The sequence below is a fragment of the Pollachius pollachius genome, assembly GCF_949987615.1.
Source record: "Pollachius pollachius genome assembly, chromosome: 13".
NCBI classification, from domain to species: domain Eukaryota; kingdom Metazoa; phylum Chordata; class Actinopteri; order Gadiformes; family Gadidae; genus Pollachius; species Pollachius pollachius.
This window is the reverse complement of record NC_136946.1, coordinates 4,800,462-4,826,649: the sequence shown is the minus strand read 5'-3', so window position 1 is coordinate 4,826,649 and position 26,188 is coordinate 4,800,462. Positions and strand designations below refer to the sequence as shown.

Sequence of the window (26,188 nt, the reverse complement as noted above, 5' to 3'; positions counted from 1 at the left end):
CTCCTTGGGATGAGAGCTCATTTGATTCCAACGCATGCACGAAAAAGTACTCTTACATCCGAAGAAGTACTCCCCTACATCCGAATAAGTACTCCCTTACATCCGAAGAAATACTCCCCTACATCCGAATAAGTACTCCCTTACATCCGAAGAAGTACTCCCCTACATCCGAATAAGTACTCCCTTACATCCGAAGAAGTACTCCCCTACATCCGAATAAGTACTCCCTTACATCCGAAGAAGTACTCCCCTACATCCGAATAAGTACTCCCTTACATCCGAAGAAGTACTCCCCTACATCCGGATAAGTACTCCCTTACATCCGAAGAAGTACTCCCCTACATCCGAATAAGTACCGTATTTCCCGCACTATAACGCGCACCGGATTATAAGGCGCACCTTCAATGAATGACCTATTTTAGAACTTTTTTCATAAATAGGGCGCACCGGATTATAAGGCGCATAGCATAGAAGATACTGCAGTCAAACATTTGACTGGGGATGCGTTATGCATCCACTAGATGGAGCTGTGCTAATTGTATAGCTCGTCACGCGCAACGCAACTGTGAGGACGAGTTGCTGCATTTAGCAGATATAAAACTGGAACCTTTATGACAAAAAAGTAAAACACAATTACGCAGTTCCAAACCTTAGATTTTTAAATATCTTGCAAACGTGAATGATACAAAGTAGAGCATCGCACCCTCGAATCTTGTAGTGTGGCCAGTCTTCCGCCCGATTTCCTGGCTCTGTGATCGTATAGTGTGACCTTCCGTGAGTAAGCGCAGTAAAATGCTGTGTGCACTGACTACGATAGCCGTAATGCTGCAAGCGGTGTGGCTTTATCGTAGTCGTAGTGAAACATTTTATTATTATTATTAAATTGTTTTTATTGGTTTTTCATACTGAAACATTTTGACAGAGCGCCGTTTACAACCAGTATGGATCAACCAATTAACCAATTGATCCATATATAAGGCGCTCCGGATTATAAGGCGCACTGTCGTTTTTTGAGAAAATTACCGGCTTTTAAGTGCGCCTTATAGTGCGGAAAATACGTTACTCCCTTACATCCGAATAAGTACTCCCTTACATCCGAAGAAGTACTCCCTCACATCCGAAGAAGTACTCCCCTACATCCGAATAAGTACCCCCTTACATCCGAATAAGTACTCCCTTACATCCGAAGAAGTACTCCTCTACATCCGAATAAGTACTCCCATACAACCGAAGAAGTACTCCCTTACATCCGAAGAAGTTCTCCCCTACATCCGAATAAGTACTCCCTTACATCCGAAGAAGTACTCCCTTACATCCGAATAAGTACTCCCCTACATCCGAATAAGTACTCCCTTACATCCGAAGAAGTACTCCCTTACATCCGAAGAAGTACTCCCTTACATCCGAAGAAGTACTCCCCTACATCCGAATAAGTACTCCCCTACATCCGAATGAGTACTCCCTTACATCTGAAGATAGCCTGACCTAACCCTGGCTAACGCATGATGGGGGACCCAATCCAGAGGCCCCCATGGACCCCGGGGGATCCAGGGGGAGCCCTACCTTGTCCAGCATCTGCAGCAGGCCCAGGGACTCCTGGTGGGGCTGGGGCAGGAAGTCGATGGCGCAGCCCCGGTCCCTGGAGCAGCTGAGCTGGACGCAGTGGCCCCCCAGGCTCCACACCGCGCCGCAGCTGGGCGACAGGCAGCAGGACTGCCAGCAGGTGGCGCCGGCATTCCCCCGGGCCAGGGGCCTCCAGCCCAGGCCCAGGACGCTGCTCCAGTGCATGCCCAGGACGCCTCCCGTCACCCTGCAGAGGTTAGCCGAGACTTCTGCCGGGACGTGGTGGAGGGGGGAGGGGGGGGGAGAGGGTCCGGGGAGAGAGAACAGGTCAATGAATACTAATAAAGCAGGGAAGGCTAAAGCAACAGTTGAAAGGGTATGTTATCTGGAAACACATGTTGGACTGCAGCCAACAATGTGGGTCTCATTTCGAAACAATAGAAATGCTTGATGAATAATATTATATTTGGAGGACATTTATTGACACAGCCTGGCTGAAGACACGAGCCAGAGCCAAAGCAACTGAGATCAGAAAAGAATGCAGAGTTCAAAACCAATGTAGTGTTGAAAATTAGTTTTGAAACGACCACAGAGTTCTAAGTAAACAGGCCGTAGAGTTCCAAACCGACCATAGAGTTCTAAACAAACAGACTGAAGAGTTCTAAACAGACCATAATCCTAAATAAACTGACCATAGAGATCCAAACAGATGGAATAGTCCTAGAGTGGCCTTTCTACAACTGTGTCTGTAGAAAGTCCAACCATTGAGTTCTAAGCAGACCATAAAGTTGTAAGCTGAATGTAGCTCTAAAGTGACTTTTGAATAGTTCTAATCCGGATGGGGGGCCAAACTGGGACAGTTCCCTGATCCACGGCCCTTCTGTCGCGACGGGGCATATTATGGGATGCAGGTGAATTAATGCAACTTCGGCCTTGAAGCCACACAGAGAATGCACTGTGGGCTTTTGTCAGCAAACACACACAGGATCTTTTGTCCTACTTTAGACTGTAGCAAACTGTGAGTCCAGTGTAACACACACACACACACACACACACACACACACACACACATACACACACACGGGAGGGACCGAGGGACAGAGCCAGAAGGCGACCGAGGGAGACAAAGGGAGATAGAGGATAGCTGGCACACAAACTGTGGTAAGCCACGCACCCACAAACTAACAAACAGGGCCACCTGAAGCACCTGAAACGATCACTATGAGATGGCAGAGAAAACTGACCCGCCCTGGGTAACCAAAGGCCTGTTTGGCGGGAACGGAGATGATCTCTGAATTGTTGTTGAACCTTTACGTACACAAGCAGCCTCATTGACCTTAACCACCTCTTTATTAAGGGGTGACCTGGTGTGTGTGACGATGTGTGTGTTCTTCTGACCAGCGTGATAGTGTCTCCTCATCGACAACACCTGGCATAAACGAGGAGAATATACACTGCGGGGAAACCCGCCCCCTCGAGGTCAACAGACTAAGGTTGGGTGGCCGGAGGCTTCCTATTGGCTAGTCGTACCTGTGGGCGTGTGTAGGGCCCAGAGGAAGAGCAGTGATAGGACGTGGTGAGGTAGGTAGCGTGGGGGAGACATGGTCCTGGAAAGCAGAGGACCTGGTGGGAGACATGGAGGGAGTTAGACATCAGACCACCAGGGGAAGTAAAGGGTGAATCACATTGCAAACCCAGGACTTTAATTATCAACATTTTATGAAAATATAGTTTAAAGACATATTATAGAACTATGACTCGATGTAAAATGTACAGCAGAACAAGGGAGGGAACCACTTGAAATGACCTTTAGACCACATACAACAGAAAACGTCATCCAAAACAGAAGTCAACATGCGACACTTCTTGAGTCACCCTCTCCTTACAATCATTAATCAACGATTAATGATTCAACTGAGCAACAATACGTCTGGACTACAATACGTCTGGAGGACTACGGTTCAGGCAGAGCTCACCTCTTCTGTAGGTCCCGAGGAGTAGGAGGAGGATGAGGAGGAGGAGGAGGAGAGTGTAGCCGTGCCTCCCACCAGGAGGCTCGGGGGGGGGGGGGGAGTTAGGTGGGCAGGGAGGTGACGCGAGGTGAGGGGTGAAGACAGGACGACAGCGGTGGCATTCGGAGCGGCAGCGTCAACATGGCTGCTCTCTGGTCCTCCGCGACACGATCCGCTCAGACACGACCGCTCTGCAGACAGAAGAGGAGGAAGAGGAAGAGGAACCGATGAAATAGGATGAAGACATGACTCAATTTTTGACACAATTTTTTCTCTCCTTAAATTAAATAATTTCTTCTTCTGCCCTTCCCTCACCTCTTCTATCTCGTTTTCAGCTCCTCACTCTTCCCTGCTCCTCCACCCTTCTCCTTCCCTGTTCCCCTTCTCCTCTCTCATTCCCCACTCCTCTCTCCTTCTCCTTTCCCTTCCCCTCTCCTCTCCCCACTTCCCCTACTCCTCAGAGCCCAGGCTACTCTCTCCATAGTCTCTTTGTTTCCCTCCTCTCTGTGTATTTCGGTGTCACTCCTTGAAGGCCTCCGATATCTTCCTCCGATATCTTCCTCCGATACTACTTGATTCGATCGTAGCCCCCGGTTAACTTTTGCTTGATTAAAGCTTTGAATGAATTATTAACCGGGATATTTTATCACAAACACATACACACACACACACACACACACACACACACACACACACAAACATCATAAAAACACTGTTTGTTCTGCTAAATAATAGCAGGCTCTATATGGCTCCAGCTCTCACAGGGTGCTGCAAAAAATCATATTAAAAGATCATTTAAATGATGATGATGACATTTAAATTAATTCAAAATGGTATACCCAAATGAGCAACACGTGGATAAAGTTCTGGAACACCCTAGCCAGCGTCTACACCGTCTCTGCCTTTGTGGACAATAAAGTTCGGACAGTATTTGTTTCTGGTCAACTGCTTTACAGTGTTTGCACAGCTCAATCAGACTGGCCACTTGTTTGTGAACGTGTGGTTCCCTCGGCCTGGAAGGGCTATACAGCCTGTTTACATTACAGATCCATTCAGTGTAAGTGGCGTGTTACCCTTCAGGTGGTCCTGGTCATTGCCTGGTGGAGACCCTCTCGACTTCACATTTATCCTCTATAGTGGACACACACAAGCTCTTTAAAAATGGCAATTTACCTACTAATTATAAAAGGATAAATAAGAAAAAAATATCGTTGTTATATAACATTATTATAACAACAATATTTTTTTATTCACGTTTGGAGAATAGGATGTCAGTCATGACACTTCACAATATGATGACACATTTGTTTATAATAAATGTCGCACTAATGCCGTGTGACTGAGGGACAGTGTGATGTGAACGTTGAGGTGCATGCAATGGCAGGCTGAGGAACGCTAGGAAACATGTGATGGACGGTCGACTGTGTCATGTCACAACTTAAGAGGTAAACGTGTATCCTCGTTACTATTACATATTTGTTTATTAAACGGGTCTCCTGTGACTTCTAATGTCTCAATACAGGCTTTTGCTGCTGCATGAAGAACAGGAAAAACACTAAGGCATGGCACCTATCCAGATCATAGGATGCATACAGATCTAAGACAGCTGGGGGGTAACACTACAGCATGATCCTGCATCCTGCCAGGCGGCCATAGGGTTGTGATATGAGTGTACCCAATAAAGAGGATTCACAACTGTTATGTCTAGTAGACTGATAAGGTAGCTTGTTTGCCAGCATCTTAAATCAGACCTCACAGTACAGATAATTAAACTCAAACGCTGTTATGGGTAGGAGTTATTATCACTCCTGACTCAGGAAGAAGAAATTTACCAGTTTCCCTCTTCCTTCCTAATCAACAGTCTGCTTCCTTTTGGGAAAACAATTGGATTGGCTACAGCCGGGACACATATCGTCTGTCGCCCCATAGTTTTAATACGTTTTCTTCTTTACAAGGCCCATGTTTCAAAAAGTAGCCCAACAAAATACGAGGCACGTACCTTATCGAACCTTTGCCCCACATTACTGCTCAGTAAACGTCCCGCTCATAGCCTAATGTCTATAGCGGTCTCTATGGCCGTCCCCCAATCTCTAGAACCGTCCCCCCGTCCCTATGGCCGTCCCTCGGTCTCTAGGGCCGTCCCCTGGTCTCTATGGCCGTCCCCCGTATCTAGGGCTCTCCCCCTGCCCCCCGGTCACTAGGATCCTCCCCCGGTCTGTCGGACCGTCCCCCGGTCTCTACATCCGTCCCCCGGTCTTTACGGCAAGCGTAGCTGCGCAGAGGTGCTCACTCACGCGACACAGTCACCTGCCGTGATGACAGCTCTGCCAGTTGGCTCAGTGTGGGACTACTGGGTAGGCAACAGATCGACGCAATATATAAGGTCATAAACAACGCAGTCTCTTACTACTGACCCGGAAATTTGCTTATTTTCTCCCTCTCCTTTGCATTGGAGTCAACTCAAATTTCCCATAACGGGAGGGAGAGGAATTATGAAACACACACACACACGCACACGTTTCTGACTGCTGCAACGTCGACTCCTCTTGAAAATGAAAGTCCTCTTGAAATGAATGGATGCCATCCGATCGTCCGGTATTACCCGATGTTCCGATTAGCCAACCTTAAATATGATACTATTTGGACGGTATACTAGAGTAAGGCAATGTGACACATCCTTCAAAATGGTGGACTCATTCATTATGGAGCTTTACATGGTTCAAACCACACACATATATACGTCTATGGTGTCTAGGGGACACGTCCAGATGGTTCACAGATCTAGCCTCTCTCTCTGCTGAATAATAAGCTTTCGTTTTTAATAACAAGATCACGCAATACAACTCATGGTGGCTACTACTATGCATTGAATCGTTTCTAAATACCTTGAATCATCACCACGACTGTGATGATAATCCACGGCTACACACGAGAGATATCCCCCGGGTAATGTACATAATGTACACCATGAACACATATGAGCATCGGGGCGCTTTTAAGCTAACAGCTGTGGGCAGATCGTCAACCCATATCGATCTGTTCAATACAAACACAAGACGAACATAAAGCGCTTACACATGTCGAGGTGTGCAGGTATATCCTCCGGGTCTGCCGTGGGTTGACGTCGCGTTGCACACTGTACACTATCGAGGTCAGCTCGGTTGTTTTCTCCTGGTTTTCCTCACTGGAGCTGACGGCGCTCACACAGGGATGATGCTGCTGCGCTGAACTCTCCTCTAGCGGCCCCTACCGGCGACCGTGAACACTGCATCTTACCATTCAATTCAATACAATTCAAGGAAGCTTTATCGGCATGAAAAACAAACATTTACATTGCCAAAGCGGTTAAACAATAAAGAAGTCAAAATATAAAACGTTGAATACAAAATATATATACATATATCAGATATTACACTGTACTTAATATCTAAAAAGTAAAATGTGGGATATTATTTTAAAAAGTACTCTCTAGCGATACCTAGCGTCGACTGTGAAAATTGTACCTTAGTTTTCTCTAGCGCCTCCTATTGTCCACAATGCTAACCTTGGGATTTAATGTGAAACATCCACATTGGATGATTCGCTTTGTTTATTTTTATTCTATCACCGTATCTATTCGGGTGATATTTGACAAGGGGGGAACGTTACTATCTTTAATTGTAGTCCACATCACGTCTTTTACTGACGTTTAAAAACAGGCACCAAAATGGCTTCCCGCTACGGCGCAGTGAAACACGCAGTGATTGGCTGGTAGGTACATTCGGAGCGATGTGATTGGTTGGGCGCAGCTTTGTTTTGACAGCTCTCTTCCGCAAAATGCTCACGTTGTTGTAGTGTGGGACTGATGCATCGAGGTAGTTTTATTTTATCTATCTTTACTTTATTGAGCTCTGGCAAGTTGTTCTTATAATATAAAATTTCAGTTGGTTAGAGTTAAGGTGTGTAAATAGGTTTTCCTCTTGTAGCCTAGCATAGTGAAATTAGCTTTGGCGCTTTAACCAGATGTGATCACATGCGTTGTTTCGGATGATGTATTTGGTTTCTATTCGTTGTTCCCGTTTCTCATTCGTACGATCTCCTTCATGTTGTTCTTTTTAGGACCTCAGTAACGTTGGATCCTACGTCAAGATGGCCCAAGTTACCGAAGTTGCTGTTCTGAGCACGTTGGATGAACCTAACGCCCATGATCCTGCCCTAGCTGAGGATGAGGAGGAGGGAGGAGAAAGAGTAGAGCCGATCACGGAAGCAGGGGAAGGCCTGACTCCTTCCCAGAGAGAAGTGTTGGAGAGATGTCTCCACGCTCTTACGCATGCGAGGAACGACAGCCACACGCTGGCGGCGCTGCTCCTGGTAGGGACCCTGAAAAGAACGGGTTGTTTATACAAGTGTCACTGACGCATTCTTATTCCCATGTATCCTTATCTCCCGTTGTCGGATACAACGGTACAATTTACTCAAGTGTTATGACCGTTTTTCTCAGATCACGCGCATATGCCCCGCCAGCCAGCTCGACCAACCCACCCTGAGACGCATCTTCGAGGCGGTCGGTCTGAACCTCCCGGCCCGGCTTCTCGTCACGGCGGTCCGGGGGAGCGACTCCGCCACGGCCAGCTTGCCCCCCGAGGAGCTCCTCTCCCTGGGCACGGCCCTGCTCGCCGCGCTGAGCACGGACCCCGATATGGCCTCGCACCCCCACCTGCTGTCCACCGTCCCGCTCCTGCTGGGGCTGCTGGCAGACGGACCCTCACTGACCCAGGAGACCCCCGGGCAGAACCCCACAGCAGAACCACGCTCTGGTCCTGGTGGTGGTGGTGGTGGTGGTGGTGGTGGTGGTGGTGGTGGCGGCGGCGGTGGTGGTGATGATGATGTTGGCGGCGGTGGGGAAAATGCCCAAGAGGCCCCAGACTCCACTCCCAGACTGGACCCGGCCATGGCTGCGGACTGCTACCAGATCCTGGAGGCGGTGTGCTCGTTGGAGACGGGTCCCGAGCAGCTGTTGAGCCGGGGGGCGGTGCCCACCCTGTGCAGAGCCATCCAGCACGACCAGGTAGACCTCCAGGCTGAGTACACTACCGTCGGGAATTGGATCTGGAAATATTCCATCTTTCTGGTTAAATGTATCAGTTCAAACACCCCAAACGTAGCGGAATTAGTGGCAACTAATAACTAACTTAGTAAATGCATGCCTGCACTGTCTGACATTTTGTTCATATTCATTAACCCTTCTTACACTTTTATGTTACATTCCTTTGAAATGATTGTTCTTATCGACTCAATTTAAATGCCTTTTAGGCGATTCAACCTGAAAATGTGATTTCTGCCCGTGTCCAGCCCTCTGAATTGCCTTTGTGCTTGGTGCTGTAAGCTTAACCTTAAAGCCCTCCACCCACCCCTCTGTGACCAGGTGTTGAGCCAGGAGAAGGGGCTCCCATTGCTTGGCTGCCTGCTGTCCGGCCGGTCCCGGGAGAAGGTGTGGCGGAAACACCCGGAGCTGCTCCTCACCCTGCTGGCCCGCGTCTCCACCCACTTCCGCCGGGCAGAGGGCCAGGCCCGGCTGGACCAATGCTCCCGGCTGATGCAGTTCCTGCCTCCGCCAGGGGTGGCGACGGAGAGCGCGGCGCTGAAGGAGGTGGTGTCGGCGCTGTGGGAGGAGCTGAGGCCCATGATGCAGGCCAGGCTCACGCCCGCGCAGATCGGCCCCGTCCTGGTGCTCAGTGCCTGTCTGCTGGACCTGGGCGGCTGGGAGCCGGCGGGGCCGCCCAAGTTCTGCTGCCTGCTGGTGAACCGGGCCTGTGTGGAGGTGAGGATGGGCCTGGAGGAGCCGCCCGGGACAGAGCTCGGCGCCGAGCTGCAGCACACCCTCGCAGGTGGGTTGGACGGTTAATGCAGGTTGGGTTGGTCTTTGTAGTAATTATAGAACTTATAGAAGTCAGTGACTCACCGACGGAATACTTGTACTGGTACTTGTGAGTGTTACTAGTATGTATAAAGTATTGTTACAGCTGTGTGTAATGTAGTGTTAAAGGTGTGATTGATTTGTAGTAGTTAAAGCACTTATAAAAGTCAGTACTCACTGACTCACTGACTGACTACTTAGTGTTACTGGTATGTATAATCTAGTGTTACAGGTGTTTATAGTATTATAGGTTTGTGCACACAGCCTTGTGTACAGTACACTGGATCTCATATAAATGTACAATATTGCATGCTACGTTACTTTAAACACTCTTTTTTTTGTGACACATGTATCCTACTGTTCACAATAAATACAGAAAAATGTATCCGATCCTTTTTTGCACAATCTGTGGTTTTAGAACAGTCCTAACTGAAAATGCTCCTAGGCTGCTATCGCATCATGGAGGCCGCCATGGAGCAGGCCTGCAGCCAGGCAGTCGCCCAGAGTGAGGCCCCACCACAGCCTGCCATCACTGGGATCAGCCTGCAGCAGAGCCGGCAGGTCCTGCTGGTGCTGCAGGAGGCCTTCGCTGCTGTGATATACCACCTGTCACAGGTACAGGGAAAACTGTAGAAGTGAATGAGTTAGTTTGTGTCGGTACCGGGGCCAAATTATCTGTTTAGACTTTTGCATGAGATATGCGGGAAATGTTTTAAATTCTGTGCATCTCTTAACTAGAGCTACTGCTATCTAGTAATTGAACCGACGCTTGTATACCAAGCGACTTGCAGTGTATATATAGCTTTAGTTATGTGTGGTTTAGGTACAGGTAGGGCTAGGCATCTGGCTCTAGGATGTGTACAGGCACCCTGGGCATCAACATTTACTCTACAGCGACTCACAAGAATAACATTTGTCAGAAGACGGTGAAACAACAATAAATCGCTATCGGTACAGTAAGGATGATCACAGAACCAAGTTTCAAGGATAAGCAATTGTTCGGTTAACCCATTCCCCATATACAACAGAGATAGCTAGGATAAGATGCTGCACAACTAGTTTGTTCTTCAGTCCCACTTCTCAACTCTCTCCCCCTCCCCCCCCCCTCCCTCCAAGGTGGACCCCAGTCGCTATGGCGACCCGTTTGTGTTTGCCCCGTTCCGCTCTCTGTGCGCCTGGCTGGCGGAGGAGACGGCCTGTCTGAAGGAGGAGGTGACCGCCCTCCTGCCATTCCTGATTGGCTACGCCAGGGCCCACCTGATGGGGGAGGGCCCCGACCAGAGCCTCTCCCATTGGATGTCTGAGATGTCCATCGGTGAAGAGGGCGGGGCCTGGTCGGGCAGTCAAGTTCTGAGGTAAAAGAGGGATGAAGCCAATGGAAGAAAGTGGTCCACAGCAGAACTAGGGTGTAATGGAAAAATGTGTAGATTGATCAACGCAACTTCACAAATATGCTCGCCCCGCAAAAAAGAAAAAATGATGACTCTGCACGCCTTGACTTTTGATCAATGTGTTGCAAAGCCTACACTTGTGCCAGTGAGAGAGCAGAGTGTGTGTGTGCGGGGGGGAGAAGAACCAATGAGAAGACGAAGCACTCCTTCGCGTACTCTCATCAATTCCACAAGCTCTCGCATTTCGCAACGCATTAGCCTTCACACTTGTCTTCCTCCCGCCCGCCCCCCAGGTACCTCCTGCCGGCCCTGTGCCACCTCTCGGCGGAGGAGGGGCCCCGGAAGGTGCTCCTCTCCCTGGACGCCCCGGCCCTGCTGGTGGAGTTCGTGTCGCGGGGGTGGGCCCGTCTGAAGGGGCGGGCAGGGGTCACGACCCCCCGTGACCCCGGGCTGGAGACGGCGTGCTCCGCCCTGCTCAACTTCACCGTCACGGAGCCCGACAGCGTCAGGTAAGCACCGCCTTAACCGCTGAGGCACCAACACTACCGGACGGAGTAGCGGCCTAGCGCAGCTCGATTAGCAGCACACGTTGTGTAATAATAAATGATAATGATTATAATAATATCTTTCATTTGTAGAGCACTTTACATTCAGAAATCTCAAAGTGCTACAGAGTTTAAGAGAGAGAAAAAAATAAAATAAAAGGGGTTGTTAAAACATATAACACATAATACAACAGTAAAAGGGAAATTAGCAAAAGGCTTTTTTGTGTAGACACACACATCGCTTAACATGTACACATGTACGTCTACAGTGCCTGGTGGATATTCATATTTATTTGCCTTCCTACACTTTTATTCTACATTTCTCCTAAATTATTTATTTTATTGAATATCTTTTTTTTAAAAGCTTTCACAATTTGATTCCTGCTAATGTCTAACACTTTGAATGGCCTTGGTGTTTGAATTGTGCTGTACAACAAAGCCTTCTTATAAAACATCATCCACAAGCCAATCCGCCAGTAAATTTACTTGCACAGCTTCTTTGGATTAAGCCTGAAGAATTTGATTAATTCATTAAGTAAGGCATTCACATATTGATTACTGCGTTTACAGGACCGTTATCAGGGGTAGACGATGTCCTATTCGCATGGTGTTACAGGAACAGACCGATATTAATCAAACAACGGTGTTTATATGACCAGTTCCTATTCGAGCGAGCCAATAACATTATTATAATTGAACCAGCTCTCTTACAGTTGAGTGACATAGACACTAATTAGTTTTTTTTCTTGTTTTGTTTAGGAATGACCCGTGCTTTAGGAACCTGGAGTCTCTCCTCAGCGAAGCACTTCCTGTTCTGGTCCACAAGCCCGCCCTCCTCGTCCTTGCTGCCAACTTCTGCACTCTGGGCCTCATGATTGGCCGGCTGATGCCAGCGACGTCAGGTGACCTACCCAGTGTTTCCTGAATGTCAGGACTTCCTGACATTCTGTCAAATAGTTATGCAAAGCCACTGTTATTCTGGTAATATCTACTGTTAAGTCATTTTTAGTACATTTATGTGAATTACATTAAAACAAGATTCAGGATGTTCAGAAACAGTTGGGCTCCTTGCTTAAGGCCTAAAGGTTGGCTGGGGACGTTGGGGAATCGAACCCACAACCTAACAGCTAGGAGTTGACCCACCATTAAGTTAACATGCGATTTCTTTCATAATAACAAGCATTTTAAAGGTTGTTCACCGTTACAGTGTCAAAGTAGTCTGTGCTTTTAGGGGCCAGATTATGATCCATAACCACCCGTCTATCTCCATGACGATCCTCACTCCTCCTCCTCTCCCCCCATCCGTCTCCATGACGATCCTCACTCCTCCTCCTCTCCCCCCATCCGTCTCCATGACGATCCTCGCTCCTCCTCCCCTTCCCCCCATCCGTCTCCATGACGATCCTCACTCCTCCTCCTCTCCCCCCCATCCGTCTCCATGACGATCCTCACTCCTCCTCCTCTCCCCCCCATCCGTCTCCATGACGATCCTCACTCCTCCTCCTCTCCCCCCCATCCGTCTCCATGACGATCCTCACTCCTCCTCCTCTCCCCCCATCCGTCTCCATGACGATCCTCGCTCCTCCTCCTCTCCCCCCCATCCGTCTCCATGACGATCCTCACTCCTCCTCCTCTCCCCCCCATCCGTCTCCATGACGATCCTCACTCCTCCTCCTCTCCCCCCATCCGTCTCCATGACGATCCTCGCTCCTCCTCCTCTCCCCCCATCCGTCTCCATGACGATCCTCACTCCTCCTCCTCTCCCCCCATCCGTCTCCATGACGATCCTCACTCCTCCTCCTCTCCCCCCATCTGTCTCCATGACGATCCTCACTCCTCCTCCCCTCCCCCCCATCCGTCTCCATGACGATCCTCGCTCCTCCTCCCCCCCCCCATCCGTCTCCATGACGATCCTAACTCCTCCTATTCCCCCCCATCCGTCTCCTTGACGATCCTCGCTCCTCCTCCCCCCCCCATCCATCTCCATGACGATCCTAACTCCTCCCCCTTTCCCGGTCATGTCCCCCCCCAGGTCCGGCCGAGTCAGGCCCGCGGCGGTTCTTCTCGGCGGCGCTGCGCTTCCTCCGCGGGGCCCTGGTGGGGCCCGGCCAGCGGCCCGGCCCCGTGGCGGTGAGCTCTGCCTGGGAGGCGTGGTGGGGCGAGGCCCAGGAGCTGTGGAGGCTGGGGCTGCAGGCCCTGGGCGGCTGCGTGCGGGCCCAGCCCTGGCTCTCGGCCCTGGTGCGGGAGGAGGGCTGGCTGGCCGGCACCCTGGCCCTCCTGGAGACGGGGGCCCGGCTGCCCGACCAGCAGACGCAGGAGGCCCTGGAGGAGGCCCTGTGCGCGCTGGCCGAGAGGTGCCCCGCCTGCCGGCAGGAGATCGGGGGCCGCATGAGGGCGGGGCGGGCCGAGGGGGCCCTTGGGGGCATGGGGGCCCTCAGGAAGACGGTGGGGGTCAAGTGAGACGCTGGGCGGTCAAGTGAGACACTGGGGGTCCAGTGAGACACTGGGGGTCCAGTGAGAAGGTGGGGGGGAGGTAAGGCAGTGGGGTTTGATGGAGGGTCAGAAAAGAAGGCGTGGCCTGACTTGGGGGGGGGTTGGAGGGCTGGCCACATAGAAAGAAGGCGTGGCCTGACGGAGAACGTTTTAACTCGCAACTTGTAGCAGAAGTATATTCCCTCCCGTAGCTAAGGCTCTTATTGTATGATAAAATGAAGAAGGTCAAGCACTCTCACAGATGGAGCCCAAGGGTTACACGTTGGTCTAATATATAGACTAATAAAGTGATAATAAAGCATGTATAAGTCACGCTCGGAATGCATTCAGGCAGGAGAACACTGATGTGTTTTCCGTTGTACGCTATGGAAATGTTCAAAGATATGTTTAATAAAGAGCTATTTTGGTAATAAAATTCTGTTTCGTTTTGTTTCATTAAAATTGAACAATCGGGGAGAACTGAGGATCAATGGTCCGCTTTGGTCATGAAGGTAAACGCGGTTCCCCACCGGTCATACTGTGAGTGACCACAAGATGGCGTGCTGGCTTCTATATTGAGATGCGTCGCTATGCAAGGAGAGTGGTCGTCAGGACGGTCCCGATGGAACAGATATGTGCCATTTCCTAGTGTCTTATTCTAATAAAAAACGTTAATTTGATCTATTTTGGAGCTATGTCTCTTAATTATTGCCAAAACAATAAGGAAACTTCTGATAAATGCTAATACGGCTAAGTGGCCGCCAGTAGCCTACATCAGGACTATTTCAAGAAATAACGCAAAAAGTGCGCTTTTATTTAGATAATTAAGAGGTGCGATTTAAGTCAGCATTGACAGTAATTAACACAGTGTATGTGATTCATAACTTGACGTACTAATAAAAACATACACGCAATGTAATACACCCCACTGTCGCCGTTTTAATCCCGTGTCTAAACCGTGAAAATGAGCGGACAATGCGGCCGGGTGCCGTGGCATTGTTCCGTCCCAAAGTTTGCACCCTCTCTCTCTCCCCCTCTCGACTCCTTCACCTCCCAGCCTCTCCTCCCCCCTCCCTTTCTCTTTGTGACTCATCCATACAACTCCAGAGTCTCTTCTCCAACTAACTCACTCCGCTCTCCACCTTCCACCGCCTCCCATCCCTCTCGAGCTCCCCAGCCGCAGCAGCAGGACTCCCCGCAGACCCGCGCGACGCACACCGACGGCCTCGCGATGCTCTGGAAGTCTCGCTCCAAGAACGAGCTGTATGGAGCTCAGGTAGGCGACATGCGACCGTATTAACGTGTTTTTGTTCCGTTGCTGTTTATGACTGAGTGAGAAAGACTGGGTTCAATGTATATGGTCAAACTGGAAAACCGTTTTTTGTCTGTTTGTGGATGCGTAAAGCCTGCTAACGTTTTTATACTAGCCTGAACCTTTTGGATAAATACTTTTAAGCTGACTGTATTAATTGTTATGCGGAATGCTGAGACCTGAATTATAATCCAGCAGTTTATTATTTATCATGTGTTTTGACGCACGAGGAATGGAAGAAAGAATTAATTGAAATGAATCGCAGTAGGCCTGCGTTTGGCGGAGTGAATAAGTGGATAAGTGTGTATTAAGGTTTCATGAAAGACAAGTATCTCTTTAAGCGGAGTGGGACCCCCCTCGACCCCTCCCTCCCTCCCTCCCTCCCTCCCCCTCACCCCCCGTGCGCCTCAGCGCGCGCGACGCCTATAAGTAGAGCGCTCGTGGAGACGGCCAGGGACACCAGACAGCACGCGCAGAACACCATTCACACGCTCATTCAGAAAAAATACAAAACTCGGCAGAGAGACAGTTTATCCTGCGGAAGAAAAGCTACCGTTTATTCTTTTTATTTTCCTGGATCTTCACCTCAGACGTTAATAAATCGCCTGGATTATAACTTGGCGGTGAATGTGGTGTCATCCCTAAGACATCGTCAGCAGCCTCGCGCGCTCTTGATTTTCTATTTTATTTTGAGGGGAGGGGGGGTCTCCAGAATCTGACCAGATGTTAGTTCACACCTATTCGGCCATGGTGAGTTCCCTGACCTATCTGTTATTTACTGTTGTTCAAACGAAGGCCCATATTAGGTCTTTCATCTGCTGTTCATTAGAAAACGACTGAGTGCTCTGAGTTCGCGGCGCGCGCGGGCTGTCGCCTGTCCGGTGAGATCACAAGAGAATACGAAACAAATGTCACAGCAAGAGCGCGAGGCTGGCCGTCAAAGTGTCGTCGGGAATAGTTCTCAAGCGCGGAGAGAAGCGTTTCAAGTATTGTGACGTTTTAACAGGGATGATTACACGGCGCACCATGCATCAACTAAAGTCAGTTTCCCTCGGAGCTGAGGCTGTCACACCATGTCCAAACTACCGGGAAAAAAATATTAAATAGTTTTGCGCAATCATCTGTGTTGTTTTAAAAAAAAAAGTACATTCTTAAGTTGTATTTTATGCATTTCTTCTGAATCTGCGGCGAGGTGTGAACTAGATTTATAATGGACATCGCTCACTACCACTGCCATCGATCTGGGTGACCCATATCGTGGGGAGAAAAATCGAAATTCGTCGAGCACAGAATTAAAGAAATGTAGGACAGTAGGTTATATATTTTCTGATGCTTTTAAATTAAATTAAAAGACATTACCGACTTGGTATTTCCTATTAATTTACACTGCGTCTGTAGGCATGACATCTCGTTAACTCACTTATTAATATACTAATATTGTGTTTAATATACATTGTGGTTAATAAGGGGGTAATTTCTATTGATTGATTGTTTTTACTGGTCTTTCTGGAGCGCCCGACGCATCATTCAGAGTTGTGTATTCTCGTCCCGGGGCTATCGCGAGGTTTCGCGTTGTGCAGGAGAGTAGTACCTGTTCACGTGCTGGTGACCTTCGTGACACCGTGCGGTGCCAGAGGCGCTCCGTGCCCGTGCGCATCATCCCAGCCCCCCGTGGAGGCTGTCTCTCTCTCCGCGAGAAGAGGCTGGTTGTGATGAATGGGATCTGAAACCTCTGGGAATCATTGGGCCCATGATAAACAAGAATAGGAATTATAGTCTAATAACGAATAAATCCAATCTTTCCATAAAGTTGTACCCTTGTAGACCCGACCTCAATGTTTTTAGTTTATATTTTATTTTACATTCGTTGTTGAATTTTACGCACGCATTTCACGTTGTTGAATTTCACGTACTTTATCGGACAGCCTTCAAATAATCAGAGCGTCACTTATTAAAAAAACAGTCGTCTATTTTAAGATCATCTTTCATTCAGTATTAGTCAGTGACCTAACTCCCACTCTCTCCTTGACCCCCCAGGACCGCGCGGACGGCCTGACCGGCTCCTCGCCCAGCGGCCGCCTCTCGCAGCTCTCCTCGCTCAACCAGGCGGCCTACGCCTCAGCCCCGCCGCTCTGCCACACCCCGGCCTCCGACTTCCAGCCGCCCTACTTTCCCCCTCCGTACCCGCAGTCCTCCCTCTCCTACGCGTCCCAGGGCCAGGAGTCGGCCTACTCGCACCTATCCGACCCCTACCCGTCCATCAACTCCATCCACCAACACCAGCAGGCCGCGTGGCACTCGCAGCGGTCCCGCTCCGAGGAGGGGGCTCTCCTGTCGCAGTCCCACCGGGCGCTGAGCCTCGATCCCCGCAGGGATTACCCGGGAGTGCCGAGGCTCCTGCACGGCCTCGGGGAAGGGGCCGCGGCGCTGGGGGAGGGCCCCCTCGGGATGCACATAGGACACCACAGCATAGAAGACATCCAGGTGGGCTTGTGGGTAGGGACCACCTTTTTAAACCGTTGATTCACAGTTGTGTCGTGTCGTTGTGGTTTTGAAGGGTTCTGGGTCTTGACGTAAATGTGCGTAAAATGCAGGCCTGCAAGGAGAGAGGGACCTTTCTTGGAAATCACTGCCGCGGTTTGGTTGTTCATGCTGCCGCTGTTTGCTTCTGAAAGGCTCGGATCGATGATTGAGTAGATTTCGTTCCTCCGTTACGGTGGATAATTAAATCAAGGCCTCGTTTTAATGTTGGGAAAAAACAAACAAACGCGGGGTTAAACCATCTGATAATCAAATCGGACAATTTTATACAAAGAAAACCTACATTTGCACTTGCAAAAGCTGACCTAATAGCCTGCATTTGTGTCCATATAATAGCCCAACGAAAACAACGGAATTACAAATGGGTTCTCAAGTTCAACCCGGCCTCCTTATCCCATAAGGTCTGATTCCCATCCCTCCTCCTCTCCATCTCTGCGGTGTGTTTATTCTCACTGCGGTCGCCCCACGCGCGCACCGTTTATCCGCTCTAACCCCATTGACGCCGTGAGACAATGCGCTTTACTCGCATGTCACTGGGGGCTTTTATTTTGTAGCCACCGCACATTGGGTTGAAAAGAAAAAGTCTTAGCGTGTGTGTGTCTTATTGAGCGGTCTCATTGAGCGGCAGGTGCAGACTGCAGACCGCAGACGCCTGTTTGTTTGTTTGCGGCATCCTGCGCCGCTGCGCCGCGCTGCGCTGCAGCAAATCCTCCGCGTCCAATTGATTGCTGCGGTCATTAAGCGGAAGAAAGCGGCAGGCAGGAGTCAGCGCGCGGGGCCGTGTGTCTGCTAAACGCTCTCTGCTGACACGGCCTTTGGTTTGATTAACGGGTTAAATCGGCCTGTTTGAAGCGGCGTATGAATGGTAAACAATAGCGAAGAGGAGAGAGACACAGACATAGACAGTTTGGTCCAATGCAACAGTGTTGGCACAATAAAAGCCTCAAACATGACGGAAACTTTAATATTCATGCTTGACGGAATTAATTTGTTACTTTGACGGGGATTTCGTTCAGAATAAATAAATAGTAATAAAATAAGGCCCGACATATAGTGCTAAAAGATAAAGATAAAAGATACCAAGATAAATATCAAGGTATATGAAGGTTTAGTTATAATATGGGAACTTAAAAAGATGGTAAGAGGCAATGGCAAAGAAACATTTGCAATGTTGAATTGTTGTTGGTTTAAGGTTGAGGATCCGGCCTTTATTGGTGGAACCTTGATATATGTTGGAACAATTTTATTAACATGGCTATATGCCAGCCTAGGTAACGGATTGTGCCTTCAGCTTAATACAATACATTCGTTAAAGTAATTTACGATTTTACAACAATAAAACATTGAACTTAAGGGAAGTTCATCCCTACATTTAGTTTTTAATAGAAAATTAAACTTTTCCCAGCATACGGATTTTAAACTGTTGTATTAGCCAATCTGTCATGACAGACATTTATTCTACATATTTGTTAAATCATTATTTAGCATAAATTAGAATCATGATTTATAATTTATTAGAGTTATGCTCAATTAGAGCCTACCGCTTGGGCCAATCAATTATGGTCTATCTCCACTTAACGACTTAATTAATGATAGAATGCACATAATCATCGAATTTGAGGAAAAAATATGATACTTCGCCTAACCCTACACATTGTTTAACGAATTGTTGAACACATTATATGAATACATATACACATTACAAATACTAAATAAATAGTCCAATATAGATATCCAATAGTCAGAATGGATATCTGAAATAATACAATTAGGAGATATCAATTGAGTCAAGCAAAAACTAAAATAAACTGCAACACTAATGGGCATTTTTTTCTATATTCGTTATCTCCCATCTCAGTTCTAAATAAAGCCCCCTGCGTCGTACCGCTGTATACAATGTGTGCTTTCACTGTAAGGGCAGGCTGAATATGGCTGACCAGTGTGCCTCTGTCTGCCTGTATGTCTGCCTGTCTGCCTGTCTGTCTGCCTGTCCCCCTGTTGGTCCCCCTGTCGGTCCCCCTTTCTGTCTGTCTGTCTGTCTGTCTGTCTGTACCTCTGTCTGTCTGCCTGTATGTCTGTCTCTCTGTCTGCCTGTCTGTCTCTCTGTCTGTATGTCTGTCTCTCTGTCTCTCTGTCTGTCTCTGTCTGTCTGTCTGTACCTCTGTCTGTCCCTCTGTCTGTCTGTCTGTCTGTCTGTCTGTCTGTCTGTCTGTCTGTCTGTCTGTCTCTCTGTCTCTCTGTCTGTCTGTCTGTCTGTACCTCTGTATGTCCCTCTGTCTGTCTGCCTGTCTGTCCGTCTCTCTGTCTGTCTGTCCCTCTGTCTGCCTTTACCTATGCCTGTCTGTCTGCCTGGCTGACCGTCTGCCTGTCTGTCCGTTACAGGGGATGGAGGAAGCGTCTGCCCTCGGCATCCTCGACCACTCTGTCATTAAAAAAGGTAAGGCAGTCACGTGTTCAGCAGGCCTACCTGGGAGAGAGCACACGCAATCACGCGCGCGCACACACATACACACACACAAAAAAGCACACGCGCGCGCGCACACTCAAACACGCACACTCACACACACGCGCGCACGCACACTATAAATAATTCTGTTTTGCTATTTCATTTGAAGTCAGAAAGTCTTCTAATACCCGGCTTCAGACTTTACCCTAAAGGCACACATTTTAATGAACTGTTCACGGTCATATGAGAGAGAGGGAGAGGGGGGGGGGAGAGATTGCGAGAGAGAGAGAGAGAGAGAGAGAGAGAGAGAGAGAGAGTCACCCTGATAAAGGGTGGTATATTGGCCCGAAATTTAGCGGAATATGATCACTGTAATATTGGCCGATCTAATGTGTTTCTGTTAAGACTCGCTGGTTAACTGAGGGGCCTTTACTGTGAAGGCCTCGTTTAACGGAATCCAACGCTTCCTCGTTGATCTATGGGCACATAGTTATCTTTCTATAATTATTACAATAAATCAAATCAAATAATATTACATATTAAACCTACATATTAAATATTATATAGTTGATAAATGTCAGGATCTTTGCCATCTCCGTGTTAATTAGACCTATAGGCCATGAATAAATATCAAAGTTAACGTACATAATGTTAATGTTTTCAAGAAAGTTAGTGTGAGTGTATGTGTGTGTGCGTGTGTGTGCACGCGCGTGCGTGCGTGTGTGTGTGTGTGAGAGAGAGAGAGAGAGAGAGAGAGAGAGAGAGAGAGAGAGAGAGAGAGAGAGAGAGAATAAAGGGCCAAGAAGTTCAGAGTTAATACAAAGCACAATTGCCAACAAAAAAAAGAAATCGAAACAAAAGGGACTTGATCCCTTTTCAGCCAAAACCGATTCAGATGCAGATCTCAGTGTTGTGGTGTTGCAGTGTATGTGACGCGTGGTTCACCCGCTCAGTGGGCGCCGAGCCCATACAACACAACGCCTCGCTCCTCTTACAGGCTGACAGGAGATCGATGCCCGATTCAAAGCACAGTCCCACATCCTATTCACTGTTTCTCAGAGTGGAGGCAGGTGTTGCTGTCCACGTTTGATTATGTTACGGATTTAAGTCTGTTTCGCAAGCTTTACCGTACACAAATGCGACAGAAGAGATCTGAACTCAAAGCGTAAACGGAGTGATTTCGAAGAAACGCAACATTATCCAAATCAGAGTCAGAGTCACCGCAGACGAGCGGAGATAAGCGGGTGCGAATTGAATTCGTAATAGGTGTGAGGGATAAACGTACATGTAAAAAGAAAAACCTGTGATACACCAAAGCGAAACCAGCTGCTGTTTAAAGAACATGATCAACAAGCATGAATTTGATCATGTTCATCAACTCAGGGTAAACAACAGCGAATGGGCCTATGGATTAAAAAGTCAAACACGTAGCGCCTCGTTTAGACTCTCTATAGTAATTATAAACAATTAGGTCCTGCTCAATGTTATTCTTGTTTCTGTAAATTCGTTATTCTACCGTATCCACAAACACACAAACACACACACACACACACACACACACACACACACACACACACACACACACACACACACTGTGTCAAATTATACATTTGATCTGGTCTCAAACTTTGTGGCCATGAAGTTTGAAAAGTTATTTTAAAACTCTGCTCTTTCCTCCCTCCTCTCCTCCCTCCCTCCTCTCCCTCACCCCTCTCCTCCCTCTCCCCCCCCCCCCTCTCCCCCCCCTCTCTCTCCCCCCCCTCCCCCTCCCCCAGTCCCCATCCCCTCCAAGCTGAACGGCTCCTCCCTCTCGGCCCTGTCCCTCTCTAAGGAGGGTCTGGGGATGGGCTGCGTGTCCAACCCAGCGGAGGTCTTCTGCTCGGTGCCCGGCCGCCTCTCTCTGCTCAGCTCCACCTCCAAGTACAAGGTGACCGTGGGCGAGGTGCAGCGCCGGCTGTCGCCACCAGAGTGCCTCAACGCCTCCCTGCTGGGCGGAGTCCTGCGCAGGTCAGTCCGTGGCCAGGGAGTGGGTGGGGGGTGGGTGTGTGTGTGTGTGTGTGTGTGTGTGTGTGTGTGTGTGGGGGGGGGGGGGGTACTGGGTTTGATTCCCAATGTCCGCAGGGTGTAGACATACTTGTGTATGATGCCTGAACAAGAATATCATCTCCACACTAATTCCAGTCTAAACCAGATCATAACCTCCATGTTAAACCAGATTATGTCCTCCATGTTAAACCAGATTGTATCCTCCATGTTAAACCAGATTGTATCCTCCATGTTAAACCAGATTATATCCTCCATGTTAAACCAGATTCTAAACTCCATGTTGAACCAGATTGTATCCTCCATGTTAAACCAGATTATATCCTCCATGCTAAACCAGATTCTAAACTCCATGTTGAACCAGATTAGAACCTCCATCTCAAAGAAGATTATAACCTTAATTTCAAACCGGATCATGTTAAAGCTAATTGTAATTTAAAGTTAGACCAGATTCTAACCGTAATTTCAAACCAGACTAGATCCTCCATGTTGGACCAGAACCTCGAGCAGGTCTGTAGTGATGTGGTGGTGGAGGCCGAGTCACATGACCGAGCACACGGTCATGTGACTCGGTCACAAGGCAAAGACGGAGCCTGGGGGAGATCACATGATCACATGGGGACACTCTAAATTCCCAATCTCATCACGTACACACACACACACATACACACTCGCGCACACACACACACACACACACACACACACACAGATAAAAGCACACACCAGCACGCACACACACACACACACACACACACACACACACACACACACACCCACCCCCCCCCTAACCCTGCTGTGTCCCCCCAGGGCCAAGTCCAAGAACGGGGGCCGCTGTCTGCGGGAGCGTCTGGAGAAGATCGGCCTCAACCTGCCTGCAGGCCGACGCAAGGCGGCCAACGTCACGCTGCTCACGTCCCTGGTGGAGGGTACGACACACACACACACACACGCACACACACACACACACACACACACACACACACACACACATGCACGCACAGATACACACACACACACATACACACACAGACACACGCACGCACACATATACACACACACACATGCACATACCCATTTATATATGCCGGTATATATGTATACACATACATACAGATACACACACACCTACACACATACACACATACACTTGCAGATACACACGGACACAAGCTCGCACATACATACGTACTTACATACACATGCACACATATACACACACATATATACACACATACATATAGGCATATGCACACACAGAAACAAATATACACACAATTTGCACACTCGCATGCGTGATTTTGTGCTCTCACTCATACCACACACACACACACACACACATATAATATGCCCACTCAGGCACACATGCACACACGCATGAACAATTGGAAACACACGCACACACACACGCAGACTCCCGCTCAGTGACCTGTATATATCCTGACCTCTAGATGCACATGCTCTCGTAGCAATATGCTAAGACTCCTCGCACCAGATACACACACACATGCACTCCCACACACACACTTAGCTCAGGCTTAGCTCAGGAGGTGGAGCAGCTGTCTTGTAACCGACAGGTTGCTAGTTCGATCCCCAGAGTGTTGATGTGTCCCTGAGCGAGACGCCTCACCCTGACTGCTCCCGACGAGCCGGCTGTCGCCTCGCGTGGTTGACTCCGCCGTCGGTGTGTCAACGTGTGTGTGAACCGATGGAAGTCGCTTTGGACAAAAAGCGTCTGCTAAAGGCCCCGATTGTGATTGTAATCGCTCTCTGGTCTCTCCGGCCTCCAGGCGAGGCCGTCCACCTGGCGCGGGATTTCGGCTACGTGTGTGAGACGGAGTTCCCTGCGCGGGCGACCGCAGAGTTCCTGGTGCGGCGCAGCGACCCCGACCAGCTGCCCACCCGCCGCAGCATGCTGCTGGCCACCAAGTGAGGACCCCCGCCTCCCCAGAGCTCACTGTCTGACTGACTGACTGTGAATCCATCGGTCTGTCGGAGTGACTGTCTCTCCGTCCATCATCTTTCTGTCTGATTATCTGTCTGTATGACCCTCTGTCTGAATGACTGTCCATTCATCCATCTGTCTGTCTGTCCCTCTGTCTCTCTGATTGTCTTTCTGTCTCTCTACCCATCTGTCTGTCCCTCTTACTATCTGTCCCTCTCTCTTTCTCTGTCCGTCCGTCCCCTCGTCCATATCCTGCCCGTTCATCTATAAGTATATCCGTCTGTCCGTCTTCTCTGATCCTATGTGCAGACGTGTAAGCCATTGAGGTCGTTCCGTGGGATTTTTGCGATACCTACCACAGTCGGGTACACAGGGAGAATAAAGACACACACACACACCGTGTCTATCTGCCCGTCTGTCATGCATACTGAGAGGGATACAGCAAGAGTGAGGGACACAAACACACAGGGGGAGACAATGCAGAAAGAGGCGGAGGGATCACAATAGACCCATCCATCCCACGCACAGCCACAGGTAGACTTTGGACACTCGGGGTCTGAACCCAGAACTCTTCGGCCACGGGTCCCGCCACCCTTGCACCCTCGTATCCGAGCACCCTTCTCACCCCTATCCTCCCCTCCCCTCCTCTCTCCCTCCTCCTCCAGGGAGATCTGCAAGGAGTTCATGGACCTGATGTCCCAGGACCGCTCCCCGCTGGGGGGCAGTCGGCCCACGCCCTGCCTGGAGCCCTCCGTGCAGGGCAGCCTCACGCACTTCAGCCTGCTCACGCACGGCTTCGGCACGCCCGCCATCTGCGCCGCGCTCTCCGCCTTCCAGAGCTACCTGCTGGAGGCCGTCAAGGTGCTGGACAAGGGCGAGGGCGGGGGCAAGGGTCACCACGGCGACAAGGAGGTCAAGCACCGGAAATAGATGGAGGAGGAGGGGGAGGACAGGCAGGAGGAAGAGGAGGAGGACGAGGAGGGGGACGAGGATGGACATGTGTTTTTTTCCTCCTCCTCTGCAGAAAAGAAAAAGAGTAAAAAAAAAAAAAAAAGCACATGGACGTGAGATGTTTACCTCCCACAATGCACTGCGGTCGGAGGAGGAGGAGGAGGAGGATGGGATGGAGGTGGGGGTGTGATCTGGTTTTTGTATCGTGTAGCGCGCCATGGCTCGAAACACACGGGAGACATTGACCTTTCTATGTGTGCTGGCCCGAATGACTTTGAGAGACTTCCTGGTTTTAGAACACCCCCCCCCTGACATACGCTTCCTGCCGCGTACGCGGTCTGACGAAGCCATATCTGAGACAAATAAATTATCATTCTGGCTTTTCTCTCCTTCCTGATTTTTCGGTACCTGAATCAGAACTCTGGAACTCTCTTGGCTCTGGGTTCCTGAATTAGAACTGATGATTCTGGGTTCCTGAATCAGAAGACATGATTCTGGGTTCATGAATTCGAGCTCATGATTCTGGGCTCCTGAATTAGAAGTCCTGATTCCAAGTGCTTGAACCAGATCTCTTGATTTCAAGGTTCTGAATGAACCTGACTCCTAACCTATCCCTCCTGTTCAGAGTCAACCTGACCCCCGCTGGATGAACAGTATACGGTGAACTGAGAGGGGATTTTGTAATTTATTTTTACTTGGCGTTTTAAAGTCATAGGCAGCTAAAGAAGATGTTATTTTATTCTTTATTCCGGGGTTGGGGGAGGGATACATGTGGGTAACTTAAAAGGAAAAGAAAGAAATCATTTTGTACCGTCTGTGTATGTTAATTATTGTTATTATTAATGTTATTATTGTTGTATTACGGCATAAATGTAATATATTATTAAAGAATGAAGAGCTGATTGATTCCGTGTGGTTGTTTGAGTCAAATGAGGTCAGGTTAAGTAAAGTAAGGTTAAAGTTCACCTCTGTAGGGACCAGGGTGAGCTGATGTGTTGCCGTGAGCTAAACGCTCTGACCAGGAGTTCAGGTCACACCAGCTGGGAGCAGCTCTGTGCTTTGCTCGAAGGAACT

At 49.1% G+C, this 26,188-nt stretch overlaps 3 protein-coding genes across 3 annotated transcripts in view; 2 read left to right on the top strand and 1 right to left on the bottom strand.

Annotated features, from left to right (window-relative positions):
- The window catches only part of kiaa0319l (KIAA0319-like), a 62,670-nt gene extending 55,885 nt beyond the window's left edge, over nt 1–6,785 (bottom strand). Inside the window, exons 1-4 of the mRNA XM_079749289.1 lie at nt 6,651–6,785; nt 3,540–3,766; nt 3,094–3,186; nt 1,564–1,832 (exon numbers count right to left, since the gene is read on the bottom strand). Coding sequence (XP_079605415.1) covers nt 1,564–1,832; nt 3,094–3,166 — 342 coding nt within the window. The 5' untranslated portion in view covers nt 3,167–3,186; nt 3,540–3,766; nt 6,651–6,785. The remainder of the gene's footprint in view (nt 1–1,563; nt 1,833–3,093; nt 3,187–3,539; nt 3,767–6,650) is intronic.
- Nucleotides 6,786–7,367: 582 nt separating this feature from the next.
- On the top strand, nt 7,368–13,867 carry ncdn (neurochondrin; the record flags this gene model as incomplete). Its single annotated transcript, XM_079749938.1, has 9 exons — nt 7,368–7,429; nt 7,674–7,925; nt 8,056–8,622; nt 8,980–9,442; nt 9,917–10,086; nt 10,588–10,826; nt 11,156–11,371; nt 12,167–12,309; nt 13,440–13,867. The coding sequence occupies exons 2-9, from the start codon at nt 7,704–7,706 to the stop codon at nt 13,865–13,867; spliced, it is 2,448 nt and encodes an 815-aa protein (XP_079606064.1). The 5' UTR covers nt 7,368–7,429; nt 7,674–7,703.
- Nucleotides 13,868–15,914: 2,047 nt separating this feature from the next.
- Nucleotides 15,915–25,093, top strand: tfap2e (transcription factor AP-2 epsilon; the record flags this gene model as incomplete). The annotated part of the gene is made up of 7 exons (XM_079749935.1): nt 15,915–15,941; nt 17,229–17,675; nt 20,115–20,169; nt 21,954–22,185; nt 23,029–23,147; nt 24,009–24,147; nt 24,829–25,093. 7 exons carry the CDS (start codon nt 15,915–15,917, stop codon nt 25,091–25,093), a joined length of 1,284 nt encoding a protein of 427 aa, XP_079606061.1.
- Nucleotides 25,094–26,188: the final 1,095 nt, after the last annotated feature.